Source organism: Hypomesus transpacificus, unplaced genomic scaffold, assembly GCF_021917145.1.
Source record: "Hypomesus transpacificus isolate Combined female unplaced genomic scaffold, fHypTra1 scaffold_131, whole genome shotgun sequence".
Classification (NCBI taxonomy): domain Eukaryota; kingdom Metazoa; phylum Chordata; class Actinopteri; order Osmeriformes; family Osmeridae; genus Hypomesus; species Hypomesus transpacificus.
In genome coordinates, this window is record NW_025813707.1 from 108049 (window position 1) to 122842 (window position 14794).

The following is a 14794-nucleotide window of genomic DNA, read 5'->3' on the forward strand; positions in this document are numbered from 1 at the left end:
ACTAGTAACTATTCTTTAGTTACTAGTAACTAATACAATTCTTACTAGTAACATTATTATTCTTACTAGTAACAAATGCGTTTTTACTCGTCATTGCTTATGACGAGTAAAAATGACTACTTGATAGTAAAATGTTACTAGTAAAACGGGAATAGATACTAGTAACTATTGGATTAGTTACTAGTAACTAAAGAATAGGTACTAGTATTGAATTGAATTGATGTTTATTGGCCATGAAAGTTTGCACAGACACGGAATTTGATTTGGCAGGAGAGCCTACCTAGGCAGCCATCAAAGGCGCCCACCAGAAAGATTACAGCAAAGCATAACATGAGGAGAGAGGAGGAGAGAAAAAGGCAACCCCCATACAGTGCTCCTAGAGGAGTACAGTATGGGAACAGGCAAAAACCTCAGCACATAAGCCCACAAACATTAACAACACAACATTACAAACACTTGCAATGGGAAAGGGGTGGGGTAGACCAGCAGCATCTGGACCTGCGACCGTAATAGGCGCTGGACACAGACCCGCCAGCCACCCAGGGAAAAGCAATCGAAGGCGTTGGATGGGGGTGGGGGGGTGGTGGTATCTGTAGTAGGTGAAAGTTAGTGTGTGAGTAGGTCTGGGTTGGCGCCCTCGACCTAGGCCACAATCAGTCCGAGTCTCTCTATGCAGATAGTGTTGGCAGGGAGACGTCCTTGGTCATGACCCGGGTAGAGACCAAGCCACAGATGTTGATGGTGGGGGAGTGGGAAGGGAAGAGCAAGATAGTCTCTCTTCAGCGCTCTCCAGGGGAGTTGTTTTCCAGCAACGGCCTTGGCCAAGGCCTGAGCTGGTTACGGGGCCGAAAGTAGATGAGATTGGTGTAGATGTTTAGACGAGTAGATGCGACTCAATTTTCACGTCCACCCTTCAGGAAGGCCTCCAGATCCTCAAACCTTCTTTGCTGAGCCGCGAACTTATCCCTGTTGTACTCCCTATTCTGCTGTAAGTTCACAGTCAGTGCTCCAACGGCTCTGCCCACCGTCTCAATCAGGTCGGGCAGCCTAAGGGGGCTTTTGATGGCTGCAGCCGTTTCCTTACTTTCCGATACACAAGCCAACCGCCTAATCCACACAGCAGAAAGCCTGTAATCATGGTTCCGAAAATAAAGATGTCTTCAACATCCTCAACGGAAAGCGCCGCTAGACACACGACACGCCAATTGTCCCACGCGTCCATCGTGTAGCCAGCTGCAAACGTCCCGTCCGGACATTTGGGTTCCCCCGAACCCGAACTTCTCTTCGAGAAGATGGTGTCAATTGCATTGAGAGACCAGCTAATTAATTCCATGCTTCCAGTTTCGGAGAGTGATGGTGAGAGAGTATCTTGAGACAGACAAGACAGACAAGACAGAGCGAAGCAGGGAAGGTCAGGGAGGGGAGGATAGAAAAATGCGACCGCCTTCGTCGAGAGCCAAGAGGGTGACTAAGTATCTAATGAAAGTTACTAGTAAAACGGGAATAGATACTAGTAACTATTGGATTAGTTACTAGTAACTAAAGAATAGTTACTAGTATCTAATGAATAGTTACTAGTAAACCTGGAATAGATACTAGTAACTATTTGAATAGATACTAGTTGGACACAAATAGTAGATATCTGTAAAGCAGAGCCCCATAGGATACAATTGTAAAATTGTCCAATTTGTTACTAGTAAAACGGGAATAGATACTAGTAACTATTGGATTAGTTACTAGTAACTAAAGAATAGGTACTAGTATCTAATGAAAACTTAGTAAAAGGGGAATAGATACTAGTAACTATTGGATTAGTTACTAGTAACTAAAGAATAAGTACTAGTAACTTTAAAATAGTGACTAGTACGTTTATAGAAATAAATGTTAAAACGGCCTGCCATAAAATATTGCAGCGCGGAAGGATACATGAGTGAATTGACAGTGATCCAACTGCCAGTCACTGTCACTGACAGTGTCAGAGTCGATTTAGCTAAGTAGGGAGGATGGCCGCACTTGGACATTTATCAACCGAAGATTTAATAACACAGTTAATCCGTTTTGGAATACAGGTCACCGAAGAGGAGCAAAATAAATTCAAAGGTAAATTATGTGAATTTTTAATCAGTGTTTGTGGTGTTGATGTTCGAGTTAACTTTACCGTTGGCGCTAGCCAAATTCATACTGTACTCTGTCACCTAGCTAGCTCTAACATTACTTGAACGTCAGTCTAGCTACACTCGACATTGACGATTTCCAGTTAGTTAGTTAGTTAGTCATGTGTTAGTTAACACTAGCTAGCAGTATTATGTCCCATATTGCCATTCTACACGTTAGCTAACGGTACTAACACTTTGTAAGTACCGTTAGCTGCACTGCGTCAGAGGAGAACGTTGAAAAGCGTTTTTGCCGCCGAAAAGTCCTTTGTTCTGAAATATAGCTAGGCCTATGTTAATGCTAAAGAAAAGCCAAGGAGTAGAGTCCTGGCCAAGACTGGCGGCAAAGGTTACATTCACCACACATATCTATTCACTATACATACTTGAACACAAACAAGACATTACACTAACCTTAAGCTAATACAGACATAATAATGCATTAGCATAATGTGCCTTTAAAATGTTTTACTCTATGCTGTTACCACAGTGGTGGTTAACATTGCTGCTTTTCTTTTCTGTACGTTAGATAATGAAGTTGATGGAGAAGCCGTTGATTACGGCTTGACTGAGAGGATGGTTGCATCCCTTTTCGAAGGATCCTTTAAGAAGCAAACACAATTTTTTAGATTCGTTCAGCAGTGGAAAGAAACCGTGACACTAACCCTTGAGCCTGTCCCGGTAGGCCTACAGTCAGAGAAGGTTACAGTGGAATCAAGGTAACGGTAACCGTAGCTAATGTTATGTGATTGTTATAACGTTAGGCCTATGCAGAACCATGGAAAAAAAAACTTTATAATCTCATAGACATATAATCCAACTTTAAGGTTACATGAAAATGGCCACATGACTTGACATACATTTTAAAACTATTGTTTTATTTCACTAGTCATGACATCCCATCATCAGCCTTCCCAGCAGTTTTTAGCATTCCTAAATTTCCCAGAGATGTTCAGACAAAGTTGGACCAAAAACCGTCATGCAAAATTGAGAGATCCGATCACAACAAAATCATAAGAACAATGTATGAAACCATGGCCCTGATCAAAATGTAAGTATGGCAACCCAACTGGATCACGGCATGAGTTATTAATACTATGTCTGATGTTACATTCCTCACCTTCTTTTGCATCACTGTCACAGGTTTCCGACGAATGATGACTGTGTAAAAGTGTGCAAGGCCCTGATTTTGAAGTACCCTTTCTTATAGGACAAAGAAGGCAATGGTTATGTGAGTTTACAGATTATTAATTGCCAACATTTATTAATTATACCTAATCCAGTCAAGATATGAACTATGTTTTTCTGCATTTTGATGCACACATTGTTTTTCCACCGTGTATTTTCATGCTTGTGCTTTCAGTCCTCTGTAAGTGGTTTGTGTGCCTATTTAATTATTCTATTTTACATTATTTTAAATAGCATACCTGGCACATGTCTCTCAAATGGAAGTTTAAATATGAGTGGGTACCACTGGTAGATGATGAAGAGGTGATAAGAATGAAATTGAAATTTGGTCATCACAAAAAGCCTTCGCAACAGGAAGAAAACACAAGCAAACGAGCCAAGACATCAAAGGTCATAGCCTCTTTTTTGGTTTGCTATATATCTGTGTGCATAGATATATTTACTAATGGTTAATTAGTCCAATGGTTAAGCCAGCATGGTAGAGAATAGTCCCTGCTGTAAAGTGCTTTAAGTAGCTGTGATATAGCACTACATAAAATGAAATACATAATTATTATTAAGGGCTCATTTATCATAAACATCAAAAAGGGGGAAAACAACTGTCCAATAAGCAAAGGTTTGTCATTCCTCTGTCGTAGGAGGTGGATATTATTGGGGAGGATGATACCTCAATAGCGAGCCATGTGAAAGTCCTGCAGGACCAGTACCAGAAGACACAGCCAGATCCCCAAATAGTGGAGGAACGGATGATGAGGACATTTGCTTGGAGAAGGCAAGAGATTGCCAATGGGATGACTGTTGAAGAAGCCATTAACAAATATCCATTCCTTAAGAGTCCATGCGGGGTTTGTCTACATGTTTTACTTCCCTACATTTGTGTTGAAGTTCTTATTAAATTACTAATAGCTTTCTTTGAAATACCATATTTATGATGATACTATGATAATGTTGTGACATGTTTCCTGTTTGTTGTTTGTGCTGTGTTGCAGCTATTTCAGGAAATGGGCCGGCTTCATGATAAAATGAATATCTGCCGAAGATTTGAAGATGGCTTTAAAATCCTAGTACCCACAGTGCTTAAATTGACACAAAGGAAATATCCCCTTGCAGATCTAGCTTTGGAGGAAAGAGAGGCTGCCCTAACTGAAGATGGGAGTCAGATGGCTGAGCGGTGAGGGAGTCGGGCTAGTATTCAGAATGTTGCTGGATCGATTCCCCGCTGCGCCACATGATGTTGTGTCCTTGGGCAAGGCACTTCACCCTACTTGCCTCGGGGGAATGTCCCTGTACTTACTGTAAGTCGCTCTGGATAAGAGCATCTGCCAAATGACTAAATGTAATGTAATGTAAATGTAAGATGTCCCTGGTAAGTGACTTACTGATCAGCCATGGTCACCTCTAGTGTTGTGGAGCTGTCACGCCAAATAGTGTCCTAGGGCCAAATAGTGTCCTACCTGACGTCACAATGCCGTTCCGAAGCAAGGACGCGTCCGTCGCTATGCCGACCTTAAATTCCTGAGATGGCTGCGCGTGCAGGGAGAATACTATACACTTTGCCTACCTGGTCGGCTAAAATCGATGCGAAATAAGGTATTTTTTCGACAAAAAATGTACCAACTAGCTCAACATAGAAGGCAGTTGTTTAATAACCTTTGTAATATTTATTTGTTTACCAAACTAGCTAGCACTAGCTATCGAACGAGTGAAAACGTATAGTAGCCTATAGTAAATTCGTAGAGGAGGCTATAGGCTAAACTTGCCATGTATTAACAAAGGGGTTTGTATATAAAACTAACCTACCTCTTACCTTTCCTCTATATTTATGTGACAATCATATTTTGATCAGTTTGCTCTGTCATGCACTGTAATATTATATTAATTAATTAATTAAGTCCAAATATATGTTTGAGCACGGATTAAATTACATTTATAATGCAGCACAAAGATAGGTAATTCAAAACTATATTTGTAATTCTTTATTGTATACATATACTATGACTACATACATCAATGGAACTCAATTAGAACTGCATGCATTCTGCAACCAGAATAGCAACCAGGATAGTTTCCCGCTGCTGGCACGCGCAGCCATCTCAGGAATGTCAGGAATTTAAGGTCGGCATAGCGACGGACGCGTCCTTGCTTCGGAACGGCATTGTGACGTCAGGTAGGACACTATTTGGCCCTAGGACACTATTTGGCGTGACAGAGCCATTAAAGCTTAATTTATTTTATATTTGTCCTCAGACAAGATATGGCCTAACCAACCCAAATACACTGTACATTCACGTAATTCTTACATTTTTGAAACATATTTTTCAGGGATTGATTTCAGAGCTGCAATCCTGCTGTAGCCGATCCTGTTCAGAGAGAAAAATGACATTCTCGTCATACTTGGGGAGGTGTGTAATGTGCATATACTTATTATTTGTTTACATTTCTTCATGTGGAGAATTATATTCAACAACACATATTTTTGAACAGTAGTTTTTTCTGAATGTTTGTGGTACACTTCTGCAATTACATTTCTGATATCTCTTGCAGGATCAACCACCTTCGCCATATCCTACTGTACAAATCCAAGATGTCACTGACTGGAGGACTGTGCTCACTCGAAGGGTCCCTGCAGTGGTCAAACTGGATGGGCAGCCAGTCTGCAGGGTGCTTGGTGTGGATGAAGGTGTTATTGCTGCTTTTTGTGCTTACTTCGTCTACAACGTGGTATATCCATCTCGCCTGAAGAACACCCTGATTTTCATTCAGCGGTATGTTCTAAAAATGTCTGAGGTTGGTGACAAGCCTCTACCTGTTAGTGTGACAAGAGTAATCAACCTTTTAGCTTAATCAACAACAGCAATGCCTACACCATTCAGCTGTCCTAAATGCTCTCGAAGAGCCTTCACACTGGTGAAGTTAATCCAGCACATTGGACTTGTCCACGCACATGAGCCACATTTTGCAATAACCTGTGGCCTTAACAACTGTCAATCGACATTTTGATAGGATTGGATGTGATATTGTATGTTTGTGAGATCCTGTCAATTAAAATGTTTTCCATTTTAAGGACTAAAATAAATGTCTAAAATTCAGTTGTTGTTTGCCTTTTTTTCTCTCACTTCTTAGGGAATAAGAATGATTTTTGCCACTTAAAGGTACAAAATGGCTTTGTCACTGGGGCGGTACCTTAATGGGACAAAATTGTACCTTTTCCAGAGGTACTTTGTTGTACCTTTGTTTAAGGTACTTTTTTGATCCTCAAAGATACAATATTGTCCCTTTACAAGGTACAAACAAGTAAGGTACAAGTTTGTTCCTCTGTCTAAAGGTACAACAATGTACCTTTAAGGGTACCACCCCAGTGACAAGCTTTTGTTCCTTAAAGGTACTGTTTTGTACTTTTTTTTCTGAGAGTGTAGGTTGTTGTCGGCTAACTTGTCAAAAGTCCCATACAAGCTGTATAGTATTGCTCAAAATTCGCACTAATTCTACAATTCTCTCAAAATTATAGTGTAATCCACCTAGTCCTTATCTCAGGGATTATGTTAGCCAAATACTATTTACCATCCATAAATACTTGCCAAATGTATGTCCGATGCAAGCCCTCGCCCCTTTGAGTTTTTTTTTTTTTTTTTTTACGTTTGAGACCAATCCGAAATGGGTAAACTAGCACCCCATTTATTTGCTTACGTCAATAAAAGTTGCCTGCAAATGTGCTGGCGTATACTAACAGGGCACGATCACCAAAGTTCACATTGGCCGATAGCCGATTTACATTGAGCTGAATGAGCCAGACTTATTGAATGAGCACAGGGAGAAATATGGAGGATTATAGGGGCCAAAACTAAATAAATAAATACTTGGATAAATACTAATAATTATATAACACAAAGCTTAAATAAATGACACAAAATATATAAATGTTACATGTATTTGTGTGTATACATATATATGTTTACGTTTTCATGTGTTTACATTTATTCATTTATACTTACATTTATTTATTTATACTTACATTTATTTATTTATACTTACATTTATGTATTTATACTTACATTTATCCACGGTGAAACTTCCTGCAGCAAAATAAATCTGTCGTCCCCCCGTCACCAAGTCAGGGGGCGGGTCAACAACATCACGTTATATCCATTAATAGACGTTTGGTTTTCTAGGTTGAACATATAAAATAGAAGTCGCATTTCGACACTGATGTGAAATTGCAGGCAGTGTGAATTTCGTGGCATTTTGTTTGAATATAAAGTTGACAGTAAGCTATGGTCTGCATTATGGAAGATTTCAGTTACCAAAGTAACTAAGCTTTCTTTGCCTGGCGAGAACAACAACGGAGCTGTTCATGTTAACAGTTTCTTTCATCCAATTCAATGCGTTGGAAATCATACTCATATCACGAAGGGAAAAAAGCAACATATGTGATGAGTTCCATCTAAAATACTCCTATATTTAGCCCTACAGCCTATTTCTAAAAAACAAGTAGAAGGAATACTATAAAGTGACAGAATACATTTCCATTAAGTTTGCATCATGTCTCTGATTCTTATCGGACTTTCTGCCCATAGATTCTGCCTTAGCTCACACGCTCGTAACCATATAAATCTATGCTTGCGACTGGTTGTCGCAAAGTATGACGTGTACAGCTAGTTGCAAGCGTGCACGATGTCTCGGAGCTAGGGAAAAAAAGAGCCACTGTTTAAAGCTAGACCGGAAAACACGGAAGTGGAAATATGGCCGCGCCCAGTCTCGCGCTCTCGCTTGCCTCACTGCGCCACTGAGCACTTTTCATAGAAATGAATGGGGACGCCATCTTGGAAGACAATAGTAGTTTACTCTAGCGTTAGTTATATTAACTCTATGGTCCGATGTTGCGCTGCTAACTCACTCATTGACGTATAAGCTATAGAGAAAACATTACATAAATTTTCAGGAAAAATAGGTTTCGTTAATGTATAGTGTAAGGTAAGTCGAATGGATTTAGGAAATGACCTGGCCGGGATTTGATATTTTCGGAGCTGGTAAGAAAGACGTAGGCTAGCAGTCGTCGATATTTCCTGCATAATCATACAGTATGAACAAATTGTCCTTCTTTAAATATTGGGGGGACGTGTCCCCCTGTCCCCCCATATAATTACGCCCTTACTTTGTCTTAATCGTTTGCATATTTTCATACAAAAGGAGTTTTACACACTGAGCTGAAGATTTGTCGACACATACATTTGACGTGGTCTTGGTTTTGGGTGTTTAAAATTGTCATTTACATTTGAAAGGATTGTAAATTTAGTTCTTCAAGAAAATTGTAGCAAACCGTAGTCAACTTTAATCAAATAAAATTTAATTTCCCAACAACAAAATTGTGGCTAGTGAAATTGCTGAGTGTATGTAACTTTGGAAAACCACTAGCCACAGTGGCTGGTGAGCAAACATTTTAATGTCATGCCCTGGTTGTGTGCCATCATAATTGAAAGGGGTGTTTCTCGAAACATGTGTATGTGTGTAGGAGTTTCTGTAAGAGTCCATCAGGCAGTGTTGTGTATCTCGGGTATCAGGTTGATGAGAGAGTTGCTGGCTTGGGCCAGGTCAGTTATGGAAACTCTGCCTCTCTGTCTGATGAACTGTGCAACAGCATTCATCTCTTCTGGAGTGATGAAGATGAACTTCCCTCTGTCGTCAATTACCCCTACATGAGGATCAGACAAAGTAAGAGAAAGCAAAGAGACATGGAAACAAAATGTGTACATTTGATTTAAGTTGAAACGTGATAAATGTACCGTGAGTGGTTGTTACATGGGCATCCATCATTAGTCATGCAGCCAAAATACACTACATTTACATTTATTCATTTAGTAGACGCTTTTATCCAAAGCGACTTACAAGAGAGAGCTTTACAAAGTGCACAGGCACTGATAATAACAAGATAGCCCCAAAACATTGCGAGTAGCCAAATCATGAAGCACATATTGTGAACAACCAAAATAAGTGCCAAAGGGAAAAACCATAAGAGCATGTAGTTAAACAAGTTACAATTAAACAACATGAACCGCTATAAGTGCAAGTCTACCTGTGGAAAAACAAGCAACAATAAAAACAATATAACAGCGAGTACAAAAATTAGTACACATTATTTTTATCTTTTACCCCCCACCCACCCACACATACATACTCACCAGTGATCGAGCCATCAGCCAGAATATCCTGCAGTCTTGAAATAGCATCCTATATACAAAAGTTAAAGTTTAGAGATTGGAGTTGACAAAGTAGGGAAACCTGTCACAATAAATGTTATGTTCAAACTCACCTGTGTGCGCAGTCCAAAGTGTGAGGCCAGGTCTTCCAGCAGTACAACCTTACAGTCCTAGAATAGGAGAAAGAGCATGTAACATCCCTGTAGAAATCCAAATGGGCAATGGGTGTAGTATCATGCCAATACACAAATCTTACTTTGATGTGCTGAATGAACTCTTGGAGAAGGTTTTGTGACTGGAAGTTGGGAACACAAAATTGTACATGTACAAGTGTGCATTCAGAAAATGTACACCAACAGTTTGTAAAGTAGAACCACTAATCCACACATATGGTTCTATATTACTCTTTTGAATAAACACTTAATAACATTACAGGGCGATACAAAAACTCCTAGTCATTTCAAACTAGGCTATAGACAATTTAGAAGTTTATAGATGAGTGTCTGAAGTCAAAGTAATCGGGTTAACCTCTTGCTCAGTGAGCTCGTCAGCCTCGCCTTGCTCCTCGACAACGAAGGACTGTTTAAGACACAGGTACTCCTCTTCCTCCCTCTTCTCCTGTTCCTCCTTGGCACGTAGCTCCTCTTCCTCCTAAATACATTTACATTTAGTCATTAAGCAGACGCTCTTATCCAGAGCGACTTACAGTAAGTACAGGGACATTCTCCCCGAGGCAAGTAGGGTGAAGTGCCTTGCCCAAGGACACATCATTTGGCACAGCCGGGAATCGATCTGGCAACCTTCAGATTACTAGCCCGGTTCCCTAACCGCTCAGCCATCTGACTTAATAACAATATAGACGAGTCGCACTAAATATGTAATATGATAACATTGTTAATTTGTGTTTACCTGTGTGTGTGGTTTACCTGTCTCTGCTCCAGTATTCTCTCCTTCTTGTCCTCCTTGCGCCTCTCCTCCTCTTTCAGTTCCTGTGTTCTCTTCCTCTCCTCTCTTTCCTCCAGTTCAGCCTGGGGACAGCCAATCCAGTCAGTCAGAATAGAAATATCACAATCCAAGAACCTTCTACTCTGTATATTTAAAGAGGATTTTACGTTACACATACATGTATACTACACCTAAGTTGAGTGGTCACTAAAAGTTTGCATTGAGAGAAAAGCTAATTAACTGGATGCGTAGTTGATACAGACATCCCAAGTCTCCCGGAAGGTCCGGGCGGCTCCCTGACGCCTGCAAATGCTATACAATCTCCCGGAAATCGGGGATTTTGTATTTCGAGGGTGCGAGAGACTGTGAAATTGACATTTCTGTTCGAGATATTGTGCGTCATGATAGTGTTTTCAGGGGGGGGTACGTGCTGGTTAAGTGGGTACTTCATGGGTCCGGATTGCGTCCCGGGGGGGGGGGGGGGGGGGGGGGGGGGGGGGGGGGGGAATGAGTCTCTGCAGGTTGGGATGTCTGTTGATAACACTGACATGTAAAGGATGTTTTACAGTATGCAGTGGTCAATGTTTTACCAATGCCAGAGCAGTGGTTTTCTATTCCATTTTCTATTCCATTTTGTTCACCAAAGCATGTGAATGTACATGCTACAGTCCATTGAGGACACTGTTGACACCAGCCTACGCAGTCTGTCTGTCCACACACGCACCTCTCTCTGGGCCCGTTTTGCTTGCTTCTCTTCTAGCTTCTTTTGCTTTTTAGCTCCTATTTTCCCTGTGGCCTGGGACTGCTGCTCTGCCTCCTCATATTCCTCCTCCACCTCCACTGGACTGTCTGCTTTGGGAGAATGTATTTATCAGGTTATAGTAAGGATGAATGAAGTACCAATACCTTTATTGTATACATTAATTATTACATTATTGTGGTACTTGAGTGCATCACCTACTGTATGTGGGAGGATAGTTACTCTATTGCTGTACAACAGGGGTTTTCAACTGGTTTTGTCCCAGGGACCACTATTCTTACTAGAAAGTAATCCGCGCCCACTGATGTGCCTGCGCGCGCGTGCCTACGTGTGTGTGCGTGTGGATAGAAGGAGGTTTTAACATGTGGTTTTCCATGTTGGTTTTATTTAAAAACCTCAAACAAATCTAGATGTATCTACTTAAAAACCTCAAACAATATACATTGAATCTGAAAAATTTAAATATGTGAATGTGGGATTCTGAACACGAATAAAAGTTTTTTTTTTACTCAAACAAATCTAGAAAAATCTGTGTAGCGAATTTATATATAAAAAACAAACAATGTTGGACTGATCAACATAGGCTCGTGTCGCGCACCACCTGCAATGCCACCGCGGACCACCTTGGGGACCCGGACCCCCCGTTAAAAACCCCTGCTGTACAACATTTAAGCAGAAGCAATACTATAGCCGTATTTGCACAGCATGTTCCAATAACTACTTTTTGAGGAACTTTAAGGTTCATGCAGCCGTCCCTCAGCCTGTATGCCATGTTATGTTCCGCAACCCAAACCGAGAATGTGCTTCTGCAATGATATGCTTATTAAGGCCTGGACTTTGTAATCGGTTCAGCTATAGTCTGTTGTTTTAATGTTTAATATTTGTGCGCTTGCAGCGAGAAGGTTCCAGCTGCAGATGCAGTACGGGTGTACTATATTATCATTTTATTTATTTCAATAGTGGTGGAATAGTTGGAATTGCTCTGGGATGAAAACGCGGCGTATGTGTGGCTTGTGCAATACCATTGTCTGCTGCTTCTCTCTGGGCACTATTGGCCATTCTATTGGCCATCATCCTATTGAGGTTTCTACGGCGACGGAGCCTGTTGGCACCTTCCTCTGCCATCTGTTGTCGACCCACCACCTGTGCTGCCACCTCCTGTCTGGCCTCATGGTTATCTGGATAGATAGAAAGAGAGGGCAGGGAGAGAGAGAAGAGTAATTGCCAATCCCACCCCAGTGTCTGTTACTTATTTTTTACATGACTTACATTACGTAATACAAGTGGAAAGGTAGCTAGTACAGAGTGGAAAAACCGACGCATTTGACAGGTTTACTTGAAAACATAGCATGTTGTTAGCTAACTAAAAATGCTGCTAACAACAAAGCAGCAGTTGCTACAAGTTAGCTACCAAAATAACAAGAAAACTATTATCAACTTCATTGCCATACTACAACTTCTAGCTATTAGTGCTAATAACGTGCTTTCTACTGTACCTTCCTCTGTCTTTCCACGAACCTTCACTGCAGAGACAATGAGTACAATAAGGATTGCGACAGCAACAAAATACAGCACAATATCCATTGCAAACGTTCAATGATGACTTGATGACCAAAAATAACTTTAAAATTTCACACAATCTCAATTTCTGATGAGGCTCGTCTGCTGTTTGAGCAATTCCAAAATACTATCACGTGATAGTCGTCTTTTTTTAGTTTGTCGGTCGCAGCCAACTGAAAGGTGCATACACCGCCACCTACTGTGTAGGAGTGTGTGGCCATTCACGGCCTAAAGCCATGTAAAGAGAGAGCAGAAAGAGAGAGCCAGAGAATGTTTAATATGCAACAGTAGTATATTAATTAATAATCCGTATACGGTCCGTGTACGTGAGTTTAATTCCTTATATCATTATAACGGAACACGCATGAATACGAAAAACGTTTGTGAGTCCGTTTTTTCGTTCTTTTGCAAAAACGGATTTTGACGTGTTATTTTGTTTTCTCGTTTTTTAAACACAAACCATAAAACTTTATATTTGGATTTTTCTCACGTGGGTGGAGGTAAGCGTGAAATGCCTGTCATTGGCCGAATGTGTCGTCAGCACTACCTGTTCCTTCAAAGTAAAAGTTTCCCCCATCTAACTCGATCTATCTGGGTTATCTATCAGTAACATTTTAGGGTGTACACGTTTATAAACTTGCCAATTAATCTTTATTGACTTGGGAGTTCGCCCCTCCAACTTCATTCAATGCATCTACTTTTTTTAGGGCCTACTGATATCTACAGGCTAAATAAACTAATGTCAAAATGCTGTAGGCTTAGTCGTGTTTTTCCATTTATATTTGTATTAGTAATATTATAAGATCACATCAATCAATTTTATTGGCCCCTTAGTGTGGTGGTGTTGCTGTAAATTGTTTGCTAACTGATAGTGCTTATACATTCAACATTCCATTGAACTTCTTTCACACAACTGTACAAATATATACATCATCGCAATTCTAAATGTGCAGAGGAAAATAGAAAGTGCAACTAAAATGCAGGGATAGCAGCACGTGAGGTTCTTATGCACTGATGATACTGTGCACCCTGCTCAGACACAGCTTGTGTATGTGAGGTTCTTTTGCACTGATGATCCTGTGCACCCTGCTCAGACACGGTTTCTGCATGCCGCCAGGCGCTTGACCTCCTCCCTGTAGTCTGTCACAAATTCCCCCCCAGTTATCTACAGTCGGGGAGGAGATCTTGTCCCAAGCGGAGGAGTTCAAGTATCTCGGGGTCTTGTTCACGAGTGAGGGAAGAATGGAGTGCGAGATCGACAGGCGGATCGGTGAGGCATTCGCAGTGATGCGGGCTCTGCATTGGTCCGTCGTGGTGAAGAAGGAGCTGAGTCGAAAGGCGAAGCTCTCTATTTACCAGTCGATCTACGTTCCTACCCTCACCTATGGTCACAAACTATGGGTAGTGACCGAAAGAACAAGATCGCGAATACAAGCGGCCGAAATGAGCTTTCTCCGCAGGGTGTCCGGGCTCTCCCTTAGAGATAGGGTGAGAAGCTTGGTCATCCGGGAGGGGCTCAGAGTAGAACCGCTGCTCCTCTGCGTCGAGAGGAGCCAGCTGAGGTGGCTCGGGCATCTGATAAGGATGCCTCCTGGAAGCCTCCCTGGTGAGGTGTTCTGGGCACGTCCCACTGGGAAGAGGCCCCGGGGAAGACCCAGGACACGCTGGAGGGACTATGTCTCTCGGCTGGCCTGGGAACGCCTCAGGGTCCCCCAGGAAGAGCTGGTGGAAGTGGCCGGGGAGAGGGAAGTCTGGGCCTCCCTGCTTAGGTCGCTGCCCCCGCGACCCGACCCCCGGACAAGCGGTAGATGACGGACGGACGGAAATTTGAATGCATGAAACTCTGTGTCAGTGACAGACTACAGGGAGGTCAAGTTCAAGTCTTTTATTTGTCAGATACACAGAACAACACAAGGTTAGACTGGGCACTGAAATTCTTAAGACAAGACAACGAAAGCACCTGGCACAACATAACACTATAACCTATTCTAACC

At 41.5% G+C, this 14794-nt stretch overlaps 1 protein-coding gene and 1 long non-coding RNA gene across 3 annotated transcripts; one reads left to right on the plus strand and one right to left on the minus strand.

Moving 5' to 3' along the window:
• Positions 1–2622: 2622 nt before the first annotated feature.
• LOC124488287 lies at positions 2623–4491 on the plus strand. The gene is made up of 6 exons (XR_006958623.1): positions 2623–2872; positions 3043–3204; positions 3297–3384; positions 3576–3731; positions 3980–4186; positions 4331–4491. It is a non-coding gene; the product is annotated as an uncharacterized LOC124488287 (long non-coding RNA).
• A 4172-nt stretch (positions 4492–8663) lies between these two features.
• Positions 8664–12960, minus strand: LOC124488289 (DDRGK domain-containing protein 1). Of its 2 annotated transcripts, none has more exons than XM_047050915.1 (9): positions 12737–12960; positions 12263–12418; positions 11205–11329; positions 10462–10563; positions 10064–10186; positions 9792–9830; positions 9649–9705; positions 9518–9566; positions 8664–9030 (listed from the first exon to the last, which is right to left on the minus strand). In XM_047050915.1, exons 1-9 carry the CDS (start codon positions 12822–12824, stop codon positions 8870–8872), a joined length of 900 nt encoding a protein of 299 aa, XP_046906871.1. In that variant the 5' UTR covers positions 12825–12960; the 3' UTR covers positions 8664–8869. The 2 variants fall into 2 exon arrangements, with proteins under 2 accessions (XP_046906871.1, XP_046906870.1); XM_047050914.1 differs by having other exon boundaries at positions 11205–11332; positions 12737–12959.
• Positions 12961–14794: the final 1834 nt, after the last annotated feature.